At 45.3% G+C, this 18492-nt stretch overlaps 1 protein-coding gene across 1 annotated transcript in view; it reads left to right on the top strand.

Moving 5' to 3' along the window:
* The first annotated feature begins 11522 nt into the window (after positions 1-11522).
* Positions 11523-18492, top strand: part of AGPAT5 (1-acylglycerol-3-phosphate O-acyltransferase 5) — an 88281-nt gene continuing 81311 nt past the window's right edge. The window contains exon 1 of the mRNA XM_069726815.1: positions 11523-11847. Within this exon, the coding sequence (XP_069582916.1) occupies positions 11629-11847 (219 nt within the window). The 5' untranslated portion in view covers positions 11523-11628. The remainder of the gene's footprint in view (positions 11848-18492) is intronic.

Raw genomic sequence — 18492 nt, 5'->3', positions numbered from 1 at the left:
TATGCACTTCTCATTTAGAGTAAATGTAGTGCACATGTATACACTAAATACCAGTAATAGGAACAATATGCTTTATCAGTACTTTTCTTACTTAAGGTTAATATTGCAATCTACCGTAGCTTGCCACTTGTTCATGACCCCTAATTATCCCTGTAAATATATCCCTCCTATGAATTCAACCAAAAATGACTAATGAAAATATTTTGCTCTAGCACTAATTGCCTTCCCTAATTAGTAATTGCATATCTGCTCTAAATCTGTTCCTTCTGTTACTCAGTGGAACCTGCATAATTTCACTTACTTTATTGATGTCATTTATCAACATAGTCTGTATTTTGTAATCCCGATATGTTCACCACCATATAGTTATGTATGTGATAAAGTTAAAAAAGGCACAGGTCTATCAAGTCCAACTTCAAATGGTTCCATGTTGATTCAGTGGAAGGCAGGAACCATGGATGCTAATTACCCAATATTAATAGTTTTTGTGAAAACATTCCTTCCTGACTCCAAATATAACCGTTGTACTAAAACCATGAATCAAAACGTCATCTTCAGAATGTAGTTTTGTAATAATCTATTTTTCAAGAAAGGTATCCAAACTCCTTAAGAACGTGTTCAATGAAACAATTACCACAACATTGTGTAGCAGAGTTCGACATTCTCACTGCTCATACAGTAAAGAATTTCCCTTTTATACTGATGGTGAAATTTTATTTCTTCTAGACAAAGAAAATGCTGCCTGTTATGGTTGCAGGCCTAGGTGTAAAAAGAAAATTATACTTTTCATTCATATTTGTCTTCATTGTAATCTGTCCTAACTACACAAACTGACACATATTTACTACACCTACATAAGGTTGTTAAGCTTTGGTCTGGAGATATGTGGCCAGTATGGACGCATGAAATTCGGATATCCAAAACTGGCCTTGGTCTCATTCAATGGGGTTGGTCAGCATAGAGTTATTCTGACTTTATCCTGACGATATAATTTTCACAAGATTAGTAGCATGCTTAAAAGTTAAGCAGCCTGTTTTTATTAAGATGTTTCCAGGCTTAGACGTGCCAAAACACATGAAGCAACCCAAAGGGACAATACTTTTGAATCTCCAAAATAAATGTGTGATTATACAGTCTACTATAATTGGAAATAATAAAGTTAAAAAAATAATAATATTAAAAATAATAATATATGGTATGTTTTGAATGCCTTTTCCCCTGTGCTACGTGCTTGTCTAGGAAGCAGGCGCAGATACCTCCCGCCCTGCACGTCATTGAACATTCACAAGCACCATCAGCAACGACACCCAATTCCGTGTGAAAGCACAGCGTCCAGGTGTCCCCAGGCATTGGAAAGGAAAATACCCAGCCACCTACCCAAAGGCCCAAACAATATACGGCCACATTTTCAGAATGCTTGTCTTGGAAATGTCATTTAGGCTTGTGTACACTGAGGCTTTCCGCAACCTCACGGCGCCAGTAATCAGTCCACAGCCACGACTATTTTTCCCAGTTGTCCGTCCCTGCCTTACACAAGTGCGTGTCCCTTAACATCACCTGAGGCCTGACCAAAGCAGAAACTGGAAAGGTCTACTTAACGACCAACACGAAGACAAATGCTTGTGGCCAGCGAGGCTACATTTCCCTGATGGCACACTGGGCAAACCTTATGGAGGCAAGTCAGACCCTGGCACAGAACATGTGCTATTGACGCCAAGGATTGTGGGCTCCAGTTTCATCATCCCCTCCTCATCATCCATATCCCATTTGTCATCTCGGGGCACATTGTCAATATCAGTCGGAAGCTGGAAGCACTGCAACAATGCCTTGGGGAAATGTCAACAAGATCTGCTGAAACAAATTTATTTAGGTGACAAACAGCACACAGCCGCAGAAAAGGTGTGGAAAGGTGTAGCAGACCAGATTTGTGGCTCTCGCCGCTGAACCTACAACCAGGCATGGTCGTGTGTGATAATATAACCTGGTGGCGGCTCTGAAGCTTGGCAAGCTCACACACGTACTATGCCTGGCCCATGTGCTCAACTTGTTTTTTCAGAGTTGTCTGAAAAGCTACCCAGATTTTCCTGAGTTACTTGTGAAGGTACGGTGCATGTGCGACCATTTCCGCAAGTCAGCTACAGTGGTAGTCTGGTCTGGCAGTGCTTTAGCAGCGCTTGAAAGTGCCAGCTCACCAACTGGTGTACAACGTGACCACTCACTGGAACTCCACATTACACATGATTTGTGAGCAGCAGAGGGCAGTAGTTGAATATTAACTAAAACATGCCCATCTGTGTTCCAGTAAGCCTCCGCACGTAACAGCTGACCAATGGTTATGGATGTCTGACATCTGTGAGGTTCTATAAAACTTTGAGGGACCAACCAAGATGGTGAACGGTGATAACACCATAATCAGCGTAACTATCCCTCTTCTGTGTCTACTCAAACACTTGCTGTTCACAATTAAAGAGGAAGCTTTGCATGTGGACCTGGTGGAGATAGAGGAAGAAAGTACCTAAGGTGATACTACCCAGCACAGCCTCATTTCAACTTCTCAGCGCAGATTGAATTATAATGAGGAGGAGGAACAGAAGATGGTTGCCTGCACTACAGAGGGTACTACCCACACCAGCTTTATCCCATCTGTTCTGCTTAGAAGGACTGAAGAAGAGGAGGAGATGGAGAGTTATCCTCCTGGTGGGGACAGGGAAGTCTTGCCTGTTGGGAGTCTGGCACACATGGCTGATTTTATATCCCGCTGCCTTTGCCATTACCCTCGTGTTATATGCATTTTGGTGATCAATGATCTCTGATTGCTCACCCTTCTCGACCCAAGCTACAAGGAGAACTTTCCATCTCTCCTTCCTGCAGCATAGAGGGCTAGTGAAATTGTGCAATACCAGAAAGCCCTAGTCAAACAAGTAGTACAAAAATTCCAATCTGATAAACCTAGTGGCAGAGGTCATAGATCCTTGGGCAACCAAGGAGGAAACACAAGGGAGACACAAACCAGGTGTAACAGAGGCAGGGGAACGCTATCAAAGGTCTGGGACACTTTCAGTAGACCCTCACAGCACCCAGGTCCAAAAGCAAGGGCTAGTCTGTCAAGGAGGGAGAAGTTTTGGAAGATGGTGAAGGAGTACTTAGCCAACCATACCAGAGTCCTCCGTGATTTCTCTGTGCTATAAAACCTTTGGATATCCAAGTTGGACACTTGGCAAGATCTGTCCCTCTATGCTTTGGAGCTGCTGGCCTGCCCTGCTGCTAGCGTTTTGTCAGAGCGGGTTTTTAGTGCTGCCAGGGGCATAATAACTGATAGGCACATTCACCTGTCAACTAAAAATGCTAACAGGCTGAATCTTGTCAAAATGAATAAGGCCTGGATTGGCCTAGACTTCTCAACTTCTCTGGATCACAGCAGTGCAAGCCAATTAAAATGTTCCTTTTTTTCTGGTGTATTCCCATGCACCCCATCCCACCCAAAGAACATATACAGTTCACGGTTTCTGCTTTTTCTTGTTGTCCTCCTACACCTCCACCATATCAACAGGGTCATCTTCCTTCTAATTTTTGTCAGCCCTTGCACTTAGTGCAAAGGCCTTTTGAGTCTAAGAATCCCACTACATAACAGAATGTGTATGAGGCCCTCCTATATAGCTAATACAGGGTGTATCAGAATCTCTCTTCCTTATAATTTTTGGCAGTTCTTGCACTTATTGCATAGGCTTTACCAGTCTAGGAGACCCACTCCTTAACAATGGGAAAAAATGTTTTCTGAGGCCCACGTCTAAGTGTCTTCCAGGGACTGTATTGCAGTCCCTCCTTCTAATTTTTGGCAGTCCTTGCATTTAGTGCATAGGCTTTACTAGTCAAGGAGTCCCACTGCCTAACAATTTTAACAGAATGTGCACGAGGCCCTCCTATATGTCTAATGCAGGGTGTATCAGAGTCCCTCTTAGTTCTAATTTTTGGCAGTTCTTGCCAGGGCTGTGGAGTCGGAGTCGTGGAGTCGGAGTCAGAGTTAGTTTTGGTTGGAGTCGGAGTCGGTAGAAATGTTCCGACTCCAGCTTTAAAAAAAATGTATTAATATTTCATAATTGAACTTTCATATGAATTTTATAAATGTTACTCAAATATATATGTTCTATCAAACTATGAACAACATTGATAAGCAGATAAGAAAACAGCCAGTACATTTCAGCAGAATTTTTCATGTGCACTAAAAGAAATTGAGAAATTTGACCGTTCATCAAAAATAACAGTACAACAAGCGATTCCTCTGTATCCTGACATTGTCAGAGATGTTGCCCGAGTGGTTACTGCTTTGCCACCAACCCAAGTTAGTGTAGAGAGGTTGTTCTCTGCTCTCAAATAATTAGATCAGATTTGAGGGCATCCATGAAGGAGGATCTGACAGAGGCAATACTTTTTCTGAGGACAAATTTATAGATTTCTTCTTATTACGGTAACTGCATAACAGTGTTTGCTGCATATTTACTTACCAGAGTTTAGAAAAGTTTATAAAAGTTATTTGCTATATTCTAATTGTATTTTAATAAATATAGTTTTTGCTCTAAGTGGTCTGATTACTTATATGATGGTGAGAAACTGAATAAGCACGATGTTAATATTTGACAACAGTAAATTTATTGTTACGAATTGGCCGTTTATGAAGGAGTCGGACTCAGAGTCGGAACCTGATAAAATTCAGGAGTCGGAGTCGCAACTGTGGCTTACCGACTCCACAGCCCTGATTCTTGCAGTTATTGCATAGGCTTTACTAGTCTATGAGTCCCACTGCTTAAAAATGGGAAAAAAATGTTTTCTGTGGCCCTCCTCTATGTGTCTTCCATGTTATATTGCAGTCCCTTCTTCTAATTTTTGGCAGCCCTTCCACTTAGTGCATAGGCTTTATGAGTCTAGGAGTTCCACGACTAACAATTTTAATAGAATGTGAATGAGTACCAACAAAAAGCTATGAGATTTCAGAAATCTCATGCACATGATTTTTAATGACTGAAATGGAAAACTTCTGCATTTTTTAAACAAGCAGCATGTCAAGCATTTTTGCAGCGTTTATGCAGTGCTTTTTCACCACTGAAAGCAATGGGAAAGTGCAGACACGCAACATAAATGCTATGTGTGAACATAGTCTAAGATGTGGAGGAGGCTTTTTTTCTATTTTTAATTTTGCCTTATATAAAATGCTATATACAATTTTAGGTAAAATCATTTTATCTATGCTTTTGTATATTTTATGGTCACTCCATAAAAGAGGCGTAATATTCTGATAATATTATTCCCAGCAGCAATCTGGGAGTCACAGACGTGTCCAGGCGTCTTCCCCATGGTGTTCCCATTACATTTGTATCCATACATTTCAGCGATTTTCCTGTCTCTTCTGTTAAGGTCTGTCAGAAAAATGCTTGAGTTTCCCATTGACTTTCATGATACTCATTAGTCAAATCGACCTTGTCCGAGCTGCTTGATTCGAATACAGAGCACTAGAGCATTTTAGTTCTTGCTCATCACTAGAAATAATACATGGTTATCTAAATATTTCAAAAATCTAAATCTGAAAATTGTGACTTGCATTTGTATTTAGTTCCTTCTAGTCTGATACCCCTAAATAATATTCTGAGTGACCCATTGCCTCCACAATTCACATTATTAAAGGGAACCTGTCACCCCGTTTTTTCAGATTGAGATATAAATACTGTTAAATAGGGCCTGCGCTGTGCGTTACTATAGTGTATGTAGTGTACCCTGATTCACCACCTATGCTGAGAAGTACATTACCAAAGTGGCCGTTTTCGCCTGTCAATCAGGCTGGTCAGGTCGGGTGGGTGTGGTGACATCGCTCTTTTCTTCCCCAGCTTTCCGTTGGTGGCGCAGTGGTGTGCGCATGTCGCAGTGACGAATCCACTGCGCGCACGTGAAGAAGCAGCGCGCGACCTGCGCTATTACCCCCTATCATCGGTGGGGGCGGCCATCTTCCTGGGGCCACGCGTGCGCAGATGGAGTGCTCTGCTGCACGGGGCTTCAGGAAAATGGCCGCGGGATGCCGCGCGTGCGCAGAAGAGATCGCGGCGGCCATTTTCCCAAAGCAGAGTTTGCATCTCGGCTTTGGGAAAATGGCTGCCACGATCTCTTCTGCGCACGCGCGGCATCCCGCGGCCATTTTCCTGAAGCCCCGTGCAGCAGAGCACTCCATCTGCGCACGCGCGGCCCCAGGAAGATGGCCGCCCCCACCGATGACAGGGGGTAATAGCGCAGGTCGCGCGCTGCTTCTTCACGTGCGCGCAGTGGATTCGTCACTGCGACATGCGCACACCACTACGCCACCAACGGAAAGCTGGGGAAGAAAAGAGCGATGTCACCACGCCCACCTGACCTGACCAGCCTGATTGACAGGCGAAAACGGGGACTTTGGTAATGTATTTCTCAGCATAGGTGGGGAATCAGGGTACACTACATACACTATAGTAACGCACAGCGCAGGCCCTATTTAACAGTATTTATATCTCAATCTGAAAAAACGGGGGTGACAGGTTCCCTTTAACTGAGTCCACCTGTGTGTAATTTATTTTCAGTGTAATTACAGTTCTTGAAAGTTTTAGAGGTTTGTTTAAGAACATTAGGGATCAAACAGCACCATGAAAACCAAGGGACTAGTGATGAGCGAGTGTACTCGTTGCTCAGGTTTTCTCGAGCACGCCCGGGTGACCTCCGAGTATTTATGACTGCTCAGAGATTTAGTTTTCATCGTGGCAGCTGAATGATTTACAGCTACTAGCCTGCTTGATTACATGTGGGAATTCCCTAGCAACCAGGCAACCCCCACATGTACTCAGCCTGGCTAGAAGCTGTAAATCATTCAGCTGAAACTTAATCTCCAATCGGTCATAAATACTCGGAGGTCACCCGGGTGTGCTCGGGAAAACCTGAGCAACGAATACACTCAGTACTCGTAGTGGGGGGTCTGAAAAAATGGATTGTAATGGGGCATCTTTTTGTAGTAAAGGTTGTAATTTACCCTTGGTAAAATAAAACAAATTGGATCAGAAGTAAATTTTTTGTGAAAAAAAGTTAAATGTTCATTTTTTTTTAAAACATTCCAAAAATTCCTGTGAAACACCTGAAAGGTTAATAAACTTCTTGAATGTGGTGTTGAGCACCTTGAGGGGTGCAGTTTTTAGAATGGGGTCACACTTGGGTATTTTCTATCATATAGACCCCTCAAAATGACTTCAAATGTGATGTGGTCCCTAATAAAAAATGGTGTTGTAAAAATGAGAAATTGCTGGTCAACTTTTAACCATTATAACTCCCTAACAAAAAAAATGTTGATACCAAAATTGTGCTGAGGTAAAGTAGACATGTGGGAAATGTTACTTATTAAGTATTTTGTGTGACATATCTCTGTGATTTAAGGGCATGAAAATTCAAAGTTGTAAAATTGCAAAATGTTCAACATTTTTGCCAAATTTCCATTTTTTTTTCACAAATAAACTCAAGTAATGTCAAGGAAATTTTACCTCTAAGGCCGGGGTCACACCAGCGTGTTTTATGGACGTATGAGAGGCGCATAAAATACGCATTGCACACGGTACAATGATTCTCTATGGCCCAGCTCCTATCTGGCATATTTTACGCATCCATATTTTACGGTCTTGTATGGCCGTAGACAATCGCAGCATGCTGCGTTTGTCAGCGTACTGCGCGAAAAATCCGCCAATGAAAGTCAATGGGGGCGAGAAAAATACGGATTACACACGGACCAACAGTGTGAGTTGCGAGAAATATGCAGCGGTGTTCTATAGAAAAGCCGGCAATTCAGTGCGGTGTACAGTAAAATCACACTGACAGGTTTTATTAGAATAGATAGAATAAATGTCTACACATAGTATAGGGATATATATGTTAGTGAGACATATATATATATATATATATATATATATATATATCAAAAGCAAAAGAAAAAAAGTGGTTAGCACTCACCAAACCCGATGCTATAAAAAGTCCAGATCGGGATCTGTGGAAGCGCATGTAGCGCGAAACAGCTGTCATCCTCCAGACATCATGTTCTCCCTGTCCATGTCCATGTCAAAATAAAGACTTTTTATAGCATCGGGTTTGGGGAGTGCTAACCACTTTTTTTCTTTTGCTTTTGAATTATATATCTTTTTGGTTGAGCACCCCTTATGCCCATGCATTGAGTAGGAGATATAAGGGCTGGTACAGCATATTGTAGCACGCCGATAGGTGATCGCGAATGACAGCAGTGCGGGTATACTTTGTTTCTTCTTTTTTTGAAATATATATATATATATGTATATATTTCATACAGCGCTAGATAGCTTAAAAGCCGGTAATTCAATTGCCGGCTTTTGCTATCTCCTTCTCAAACCCGACAGGATATGAGACATGGTTTACATACAGTAAACCATTTCATATCCCTTGTTTTTGGACATATTTCTCACTAATAATGTTCCAAGCAAAATTTTGGAGCTCTAGCTGTTAAAATAAAGGGTTAAATCACGGAAAAAATTGGTGTGGCCTCTGCGCAATTTTCTCCGCCAGAGTGGGAAAGCCAGTAACTGAGGGCAGATATTAATAGCCTAGAGAGGGTCCATGGTTATAGGATCCCCCCTGGCTAAAAACATCTGCCCCCAGCCACCCCAGAAAAGGCACATCTGGAAGATACGCCTATTCTGGCACTTAGCCTCTCTCTTCCCACTCCCCTGTAGCGGTGGGATATGGGGTAATAAAGGGTTAATGTCACCTTGCTATTGTAAGGTGACATTAAGCCAGGTTAATAATGGAGAGGCGTCAATAAGACGCCTATCCATTATTAATCCAATAGTAGTAAATGGTTAATAAAACACACACATTAGGACAAAAGTATTTTATTGAAATAAAGACACAGGGTGTTGTAATAGTTTATTATACTCTCAATCCAATTGAAGACCCTTGTCACCTGAAGCAAAGTTAAAATAAAAAAACAACAATATCCCATTCCTTCCGTCGTTCAGTCTTGTCCCATGATGTAAATCCATCTGAAGGGGTTAAATAATATTACAAGCAGGAGCCTGCTAATGCAGCCGCCCCTGCCTGTAAAAACTGGGGAATGAATGGGAAGAAGGGGAACGTACTGTAGCTACCTAGACTTGCGGTGCTGCTCCCCCTGCTGGTATAACCTCAGATGAACTCAAGCGTGGGAAAATATTCAGAAAAATGTCCACGCTTAACCTGGCTTAATGTCACCTTAAAATAGCAAGGTGACATTAACCCCTCATAAAGGGACAGTGGTCAGAATTGCAAAAATTGGCCTGGTCATTAACATGCAAACCACCCTTGGGGTAAAATCAACTTTTTTTCTATTTTTTTGTATCAGTATCAAAACTGCACGTCTCCGGTGTCCAAGACAGCGGTTTTCATTAAATGTCTCCGTGCAAATTCATGTTGTGATAGTTTAGTTAAATCATGGACATGAAGGCACCACGTCCCCTAACGCCCATGTATATGATTTTGCGCTAAAGCGTTAATAGTGGCATTCAGTAGGAAGCCTCCTTAAAGGGAATTTGTCACCAGGTTTTTTCCACCTAATCTGAGAGCAGCTTAACGTAGAGACAGAGAGGCTAATAACAAAGCTACTTTCTCGGCTGCTTAGCATAGTTTTGATAAAAGCTAAATCACTGTTTCATGAGCAGGAGATTATCAGTAGAGGACTAGTGAACTTCCTGCCAGGTGGCCCTCCATATTCATAAGCTCTGTATAACCTACATCCACCAGTGATTGTCAGCTTTCAGTGTACAATGTACATGAGCAGAAAGCTGTCAATCAGTGGTGTGGGCGGGGTTATTCAGAGCTTAGTATTTAGAGAACTACTACATCTGCAGCAGATAAAAGTGATTTCATCAAAATGACAGAAAGTTCAGTAATAAATTGCTGGAATCAGGCTCTCTGGCCCTATATCATGCTTCTCTCAGATAGGGTAGCAAGCCACTGGTGACAGTATTAAAATAAAAAACACAAAAAACAACATATGCACTGCAAAGTCAAAAAGATTTGTTGTGCATTTATTTTTTTGCAACTTCTTTTAACCGCTCAGGATTCAAAACCATCATTCTTCAAACGGTTTGGAGGCCGCTTTATTATATGGAATTTGCAGAAAAATTTGCCACAATTGACCCAACAAAAGACACTTCAGGACATCTGGAAACTATATGAAAAAGGGCCGTAAAAATGGACATAATGCACAGCAATGGAAAAGTGACATTTCTGTGCTCATATGCAGTATTTTGTTACTTCTTTTAATGGCCTTGGAGTCTAGAAACCATGGAACAGATAACAGAAGAAACGTGCTCATTTTTCAGGTGGTTTCTTTCCTAGTGAGGATATAAGGGAAAAGACGCTGGATGAGGAGCGCTGAATGGTCGAGGGTTAGACCACCGGCAGGGCCAGCTCACCGGCAGGGCCACTTCAGCTTTCTCCTGAATCGGTTTTGGCTCGGAAAACAAGGCAGGTGCCCTGGCATCTAAGACGCCTTGTACCAGGGCTGGACTGGCCTTCTGGCAAATGCCAGAAGGGCCTATCTGGTCGTGGGCTGCCTTGCCTGCTATCGGGGTTCTCAAGACACCCATACTGTTAGGAGTTGTGATGGAGCACAAGTCGCCGACTCTGTCACTTATCCCAGCAGGCCACGAGTATCATTAGAAATGTTGGTTTTGTAGTAAATCTTCCTTTCCTCCACACAGGGTAATATTAGTAATGTCCCATCTGGTTCATGGGGACGGGGACATCACGGGCCTGTGTGATTTCACATGACAGGACTGAATTTCATCCCCAGTCCGTACCTGCCGTGTACACAGCCATTGGGTGGAAACTCTCCAAAGCCTCCTCAGAAAGTCAAATCTCCTCAGAGAATTGGTCCCTGTTACCAGTGTTTTCACGAGAATTACGGCATTAAACGCTTTGATAAACTGCTAAATTTTTGCAACTGCAGTTTTTTTTGGCAATTCCTGACGATATTCAGTCTTTTACTCCAGAAATCTCACTCCAGTCCCTGTAAACATGTGTGCGCACATATCCTAACAACTGTCCTCTAAGAGTAGGCGCACACTGAGATTTAGTAGTTTTTAGAGCAGAAACTCTCCAAATCCTCCTCAAAAAATGCTAAACTCTTTAAAAACGTGGAATTTCTGCTCCAAAGACTCAGTGTGCACAGAACCTTGTGTTCACGGCGCGTAGGTTTCCTCACTGAACTCTCCTCAGGAGGAAGTCCCTGCTTCCAGTAACAAAAATGGCGCCCACTCCTGAGCCGTGTGACGTCACCGCGCTGGCCATAATGCCTCCTGACACTCCGCCTTCGCTGCGGTGATCACTGAACATGCTATGAGGCTAGTGACCCGGATTTCTGCCCGGCGCCCTCGCCTCACAGTGATGAGCACAGGGCACACGTGTGCCATGTCTCCATCCGTCCGGACAATGCAGCTGCTCCTTTATCAGCTGTCAGCCAGCAGCACGGGGTCTCCACCCCGGCCCCTCCCCCTCACGTGTTGCCGGGTGTCGGTAGGAGCAGTGTAGGGCAAAAGTGTCTCCTCCGGGTGAGGACTGACCGGCACCATGCTGCTCTCCGCCGTCCTGCACACCTACTCCCTGCGGTACATGCTCCCCGCCACTGTCATGCTGGGCACGGCGCCCACCTACTTCCTGGCATGGGGATGCTGGAGGGCCCTGAGCGCGGTGCTGCCGGAAAGCGTATACCGGCGGTGGGACGACCGGCTGTACAACGTCTACCAGAGCATGGTGCTCTTCTTCTTCCAGCACTACACCGGGGTGCAGGTCAGGCTCACTGCCGGGGATGGTGGGAGACCCGGGGGCAGGTGGTGCGGGAACTGGTACAACACGTGTGTGGATATAGCTATGGAATATTGGCAATGGTGTCTGCTGCTGTAGAGTATGTGTACATGTCACCGGTATATACGGAGGGTACACGTGTCACCGGTATATACAGAGGGTACACGTGTCACCGGTATATACAGAGGGTACATGTGTCACCGGTATATACAGAGGGTACACGTGTCACCGGTATATACAGAGGGTATACGTGTCACCGGTATATACAGAGGGTATACGTGTCACCGGTATATACAGAGGGTATACGTGTCACCGGTATATACAGAGGGTATACGTGTCACCGGTATATACAGAGGGTATACGTGTCACCGGTATATACAGAGGGTATACGTGTCACCGGTATATACAGAGGGTATACGTGTCACCGGTATATACAGAGGGTACACGTGTCACCGGTATATACAGAGGGTGCACGTGTCACCGGTATATACAGAGGGTGCACGTGTCACCGGTATATACAGAGGGTGCACGTGTCACCGGTATATACAGAGGGTGCACGTGTCACCGGTATATACAGAGGGTGCACGTGTCACCGGTATATACAGAGGGTGCACGTGTCTCCGCTATATATACGCAGGGTGCACGTGTCTCCGCTATATATACGCAGGGTGCACGTGTCTCCGCTATATACACGCAGGGTGCACGTGTCTCCGCTATATATACGCAGGGTGCACGTGTCTCCGCTATATATACGCAGGGTGCACGTGTCTCCGCTATATATACGCAGGGTGCACGTGTCTCCGCTATATATACGCAGGGTGCACGTGTCTCCGCTATATATACGCAGGGTGCACGTGTCTCCGCTATATATACGCAGGGTGCACGTGTCTCCGCTATATATACGCAGGGTGCACGTGTCTCCGCTATATATACGCAGGGTGCACGTGTCTCCGCTATATACACGCAGGGTGCACGTGTCTCCGCTATATATACGCAGGGTGCACGTGTCAAGATTCAAAGAAGCTTTATTGGCAGGACCAAATACACATCAGTTTTGCCAAAGCAAGTGTATAGAGGCAATAGGGATAGGGACTGAGGGGATGTTGGGTAGGAGCTGTGGGGGGAGGTGGATGGGGCAGATCCAGGGTGGGGGCTATAGTCCATGGCATAGGGGAGATGGATGGGGCAGATCCAGGGTGGGGGCTATAGTCCATGGCATAGGGGAGGTGGATGGGGCAGGTCCAGGTTGGGGGCTATAGTCCATGGCATCATAGTTCTCTTTCTCGTAGTCTATGACATTCGCTCACATACCGCGCTGCTATCTCCACCGCTCTCTCTTCTTCTCCCAGCAAGATATAGGTTTTCTCTTCCTCCTTCATGGTGATGAAGTCTGGGAAGAGATGTGAGAGTCTCCTGAAGTGAGTCTCCCTCACTGCTGAGTATTTGGAGCAGTGTAGCAGGAAGTGGGTTTCGTCCTCTATGGCCTCCTGATCACAGTGTTGGCACAGTCTTTCCTCCCTGGGCTTGTAGCTCTGCCTGTGTCGGCCACATTCGATGGCCAGACTGTGGGCACTGAGTCTATATCGGCTCAGGATCTGGCGGTCTCTGGGGTCCGGGAGTTTCTCCAGATATGGGGCCAGTCTGTAGTCTCTCTGTAGGCTCCGGTACATGGTCAGTTTCTGTGAGCTGATGATATCATTCTTCCAGTCACTGACATACCTCTCCTGGCCTTCATCTGCCATCTTCCTAATTCCGGCTTTTGTCAGGTTGTTGTGATTGGTGTTCTGCTCCGGTTGGGTTTGGCTGGGCTGTTCCGGGGGTTCTGGTTTTTCTGTTTCACCTTCATGTATCAGGGCTTTATGGTGGTGGGAGCTTGGATTGCTCCTATGCAGGTGAGCCCGGAATGACAGCGCCCTCTTTAGAACTGTTAGGTGTAGAGGGAATCTGCCCAGCTCGGCCCGACAAGCACTGTTGGAGGTGCTCCGATGGACCTGGAGAAGGTGCTTGCAGAATTCCAGGTGGAATATTTCTGTTGGACTGGAGTCCCACTTTGACCAGTCTGGGTAGGTGTGAGGACCCCAGACTTCGCTGCCATACAGGAGGATTGGGGCGATGATGGAGTCGAAGATTTTTAGCCAGACCCTCACTGGTGGCTTCAGATGGTAGAGTGTCCTTCGGATGGCATAGAAGGTTTTGCAGGCCTTGTCTTTCAGGGTCTCTATGGCTTGTTTGAAGTTCCCTGACCGGTGAATCTCTAGGCCCAGGTAGGTATATTTGTCCGTTCCTGTGAGGTCGCAGTTGTTGAGGATAAATGATGGGTGTTGGTCTGATCTTCTCTTTCTCCTCTGGAACACCATGGTGTTGGTTTTCTTTAGGTTGACCGGTAGGGCCCAGGTGGAGCTGAATTTCTCTAGGATTTTCAGGTTGTCCTGGAGGCCTTTCTCGGTTGGTGACAGCAGCAGCAGGTCATCTGCATACAGCAGGAATTTCACCTGGGCGTCGTGGAGGGCGAGACCTGGTGCTGAGGAGGATTCCAGGGCGGTAGCCAGCTCGTTGATGTAGATGTTGAAGAGCGTTGGGCTTAGGCTGCAGCCTTGTCTTACTCCGCGGCTCTGCTGGAAAAAAGCCGTTCTTTTGCCGCTCACACTCACGCTGCAGCTGTTCTCGGTGTAGGAGCTTTTGATGACATCGTAGGTCTTTCCTCCTATTCCACTCTCCAGCAGTTTCAGGAATAAGCCCGGGTGCCACACTGAATCAAAAGCCTTTTTAAAGTCCACAAAGCAGGCGTATATCTTCCCATTCTTTGTATTGTAGACGTGTCTCTGAATGAGGCTGTGCAGAGTATAGATGTGGTCAGTGGTGCGGTGGTTCGGCATGAACCCTGCTTGGCTCTTGTTGAGGACGTTGTGCTCGGTGAGGAAGGTGAGGATCCTCTTGTTCAGGATACTGTTGAACAGTTTTCCCAGGTTGCTGCTGACGCATATGCCTCTGTAGTTAGCTGGGTCATACCTGTCCCCACTCTTGTGGATGGGTGTGATGAGGCCTTGGTTCCAGGTACGAGGGAAGTAGCCGGCACTCAGTACAATATTGAAGAGTTTAACCATTGCAGCCTGTATTTCTGGTGGGCTGTACTTCAGCATTTCTGGTAGGATTCCATCTAGGCCACCGGCTTTTCTACATCTTATGGAGGAGAGTCTCTCGGTTACTTCCTGTAGTGTTATAGGTGTATCCACCGGGTTTTGGAAGTTTTTGATTTTTTCCTCCATTGCTTTTAGTTTCGCCATTATGTTTTCCTGTTCTTGGCTTAGTCCTTCCTTTGGAATGTCTTTATAGAGGTCTCTGAAGTATTGGAGCCAGAGGTTGCCATTTTGGATATGGTTGTTGTTTTTCTTGTCTTTGGTGCCCATGTGGTTCCATAGATCCCAGAAGGAGTTGTCTTGGAGGGCGTCTTGGAGTTGATTGAGCTTGGTAGAGATGTAACTCTGCTTCTTCCTCCTGAGGATGGTTTTGTACTGCTTTTGTATGGAGTCATAGGCTTCCCTCAGACCCAGGTGGTTGGGGTCTCTGTGTTTCTTGTTGGAGGCTGTTCTCAGGGTCTTCCGTACAGCTTTACATTCTCTGTCAAACCAGCCATTGACCTGTGTTTCTTTTGGTCTCTTGTAGTCGACTTTTTTAAGGTCAGACAGTCTGGCCATTGCGTAGAATATATTGTTGAGGTCCTTTGCTGCTTGGTTCACTCCCTCTGGGTTTGGCATGTACTCAAGGTTGTAGAAGTGGTGGAGCATCCGCTGTATTTCAGGTCTGCTGGAAGCTTCTTTATATCTTAGTGCCGACATTTTGGACCATTTATAGGATGGAGGCCGGGTGAAGAGGCCGCTCTGCTGTGGCTTCTGAGTGGATGGTTTCTCTGTAGATTTTATGTACAGAAGAAGTTGGCTGTGGTCTGACAGGTGCGTTTGTGGGGTGACTATGAAGGCGCTGACATCTGCCAGGTTCAGGTCTGTAATGGCGTAATCAACTACACTCCTCCCTACATGGGAGTTTAGTGTATACCTTCCTAAGGAGTCACCCTTGCTTCGTCCATTAAGGATATGAAGTCCTAAACTTTTACATACGTTCAGGAGCTTTCTGCCACTTTTGTTGACTGTACTGTCATAGCTGTTTCTCTCAGTGTGTACAGGGTCTTGGCCGTCATTCTCTGCTCCAAGTATGTAGATGTTTCCATCCGTGGTCAGGAAGTCTCTCTCTCTCCCTGTTCTTGCATTGAGGTCTCCAAAGATGAGAACTTTGCCCAGGGCCTGATAATGGGCGGCTTCTCTTTGTAAGATCTCGAAGCAGTCTGGATTGAAGTAGGGGGACTCTGGCGGTGGTATATAGGTGGCACAGAGGTGGACATCAGACTGGCAGGTGAGGATGGAGCTGCTGATTCTGATCCATATGTGGCTGTCTCCTTTCTTCACCGGTTTGATGTACTGGTGGAGCTCCTCTTTATACCAGATCGCTACTCCTCCTGAGCCCCGGCCCTGTTTGATGTTTTTATTTTTCTGGGCATGGACCAAGAATTCCTTGTATCCAATAGGCACCAGGGATTCGTTTTCGGCTCTGGTCCATGTTTCCAGGAGGATCTGAATGTCTATATTTTTCATACTTTGTATAAAATCAGGGTCCTTTGTTTTAGATCCAAAGGTTGAGGCGTTGAGACCCTGGATATGTCTCCGCTATATATACGCAGGGTGCACGTGTCTCCGCTATATATACGCAGGGTGCACGTGTCTCCGCTATATATACGCAGGGTGCACGTGTCTCCGCTATATATACGGAGGGTGTACGTGTCTCCGCTATATATACGCAGGGTGCACGTGTCTCCGCTATATATACGCAGGGTGCACGTGTCTCCGCTATATATACGCAGGGTGCACGTGTCTCCGCTATATATACGCAGGGTGCACGTGTCTCCGCTATATATACGCAGGGTGCACGTGTCTCCGCTATATATACGCAGGGTGCACGTGTCTCCGCTATATATACGCAGGGTGCACGTGTCTCCGCTATATATACGCAGGGTGCACGTGTCTCCGCTATATATACGCAGGGTGCACGTGTCTCCGCTATATATACGCAGGGTGCACGTGTCTCCGCTATATATACGCAGGGTGCACGTGTCTCCGCTATATATACGCAGGGTGCACGTGTCTCCGCTATATATACGCAGGGTGCACGTGTCTCCGCTATATATACGCAGGGTGCACGTGTCTCCGCTATATATACGCAGGGTGCACGTGTCTCCGCTATATATACGCAGGGTGCACGTGTTCAATAGTACAAACAGTAACTGGCACTTCATATCAGGAAATCACACAAATTCGGACTAACGCTGCTAAGATGCCGAAGGAAGAGATCCAGAAAATAAAATCTCAATATTTTATTAATAATAATTTAAAAATAAAGAATTTGTATAGATAACATTGAAAAGTAGAAAACAGGAGCGCCCTAATTAGGAGGGACGCTGGACTGCAAAACAAGAATCCAGTAGATAGTGCGCAGCGGAGATGGGGCGTCGCCATCTTAGTGTGAAGCAGAGGTAGTGCGTCGCCCTGTTTAGGGCACAGCTGAGGTAGTACGTCGCCACCGTATAGGGCACCGCTGAGGTTGTACGTTGCTTTCGTATAGTGCACTGTGGAGGTAATATGTCACCGGTGTCCCTGTGTGGCCCATTCAAAAAAAAAAAAAAAAAAACATAATCAGGTTCCTCGCATCATGTTCTCATACACTTTATGCAGTTAATAGCCCTCTGTGTCTGTACTGCTACATACTTAGGCAGTTAACTGGTTCATGCAGCTTTACATGAACACCCGAGCCTTACACTATGGCCGGTCCGAATAACTAAAGCAATTGTTACCATCCACTTCTCGTGTCTCCCCTTTTCCTCAGTTTGTAAGCTTGCGAGCAGGACCCTCATTCCTCCTGGTATCTGTTTTGAACTGTGATCTCTGTTATGCTGTAATGTCTATTGTCTGTACAAATCCCCTCTATAATTTGTAAAGCGCTGCGGAATATGTTGGCGCTATATAAATAAAATCGTCGCCCCGTATAGTGCGCAGCGGTGGTGGTACGTCGCCCCGTACAGTGCGCAGCGGTGGTGGTACGTCGCCCCTGTATAGTGCAAAAAAAGTTGAAGAAAACGCAAAAAATCAGCAACGTGTGCACACAGCCTAACTGTAATCTCAGACAACCTCCATGACGGTGAGCTCAGGGCTCTAAGGCCAGATCATCACTTTCAGGGCTTCTTCCTCTTCTTTATGCTGAAGATAGTTTGTTTGGCACAACCTCCGTGACCAGTTCTTTTCAAAACTCTGTACAAGGGTGATCACATCAAATATAGGTGTGATTTTAGATTATTTTGTTTATTCACTTAGGATTTTGTTAATTGATAAATCTAAACTATTAACACTACTTTTTGTAATATGCAAATTGCCTCTTCTGAGAAAAAGAGGACTTAAAGGGAACCTGTCACCCCGTTTTTTCAGATTGAGATAAAAATACTGTTAAATAGGGCCTGCGCTGTGTGTTACAATAGTGTATGTAGTGTACCCTGATTCCCTACCTATGCTGCGAAATACATTACCAAAG

The sequence above is a fragment of the Ranitomeya imitator genome, chromosome 5 (genome assembly GCF_032444005.1).
Source record: "Ranitomeya imitator isolate aRanImi1 chromosome 5, aRanImi1.pri, whole genome shotgun sequence".
In the NCBI taxonomy this organism is placed as follows: domain Eukaryota; kingdom Metazoa; phylum Chordata; class Amphibia; order Anura; family Dendrobatidae; genus Ranitomeya; species Ranitomeya imitator.
This window is presented reverse-complemented; position numbering and strand designations above follow the sequence as displayed.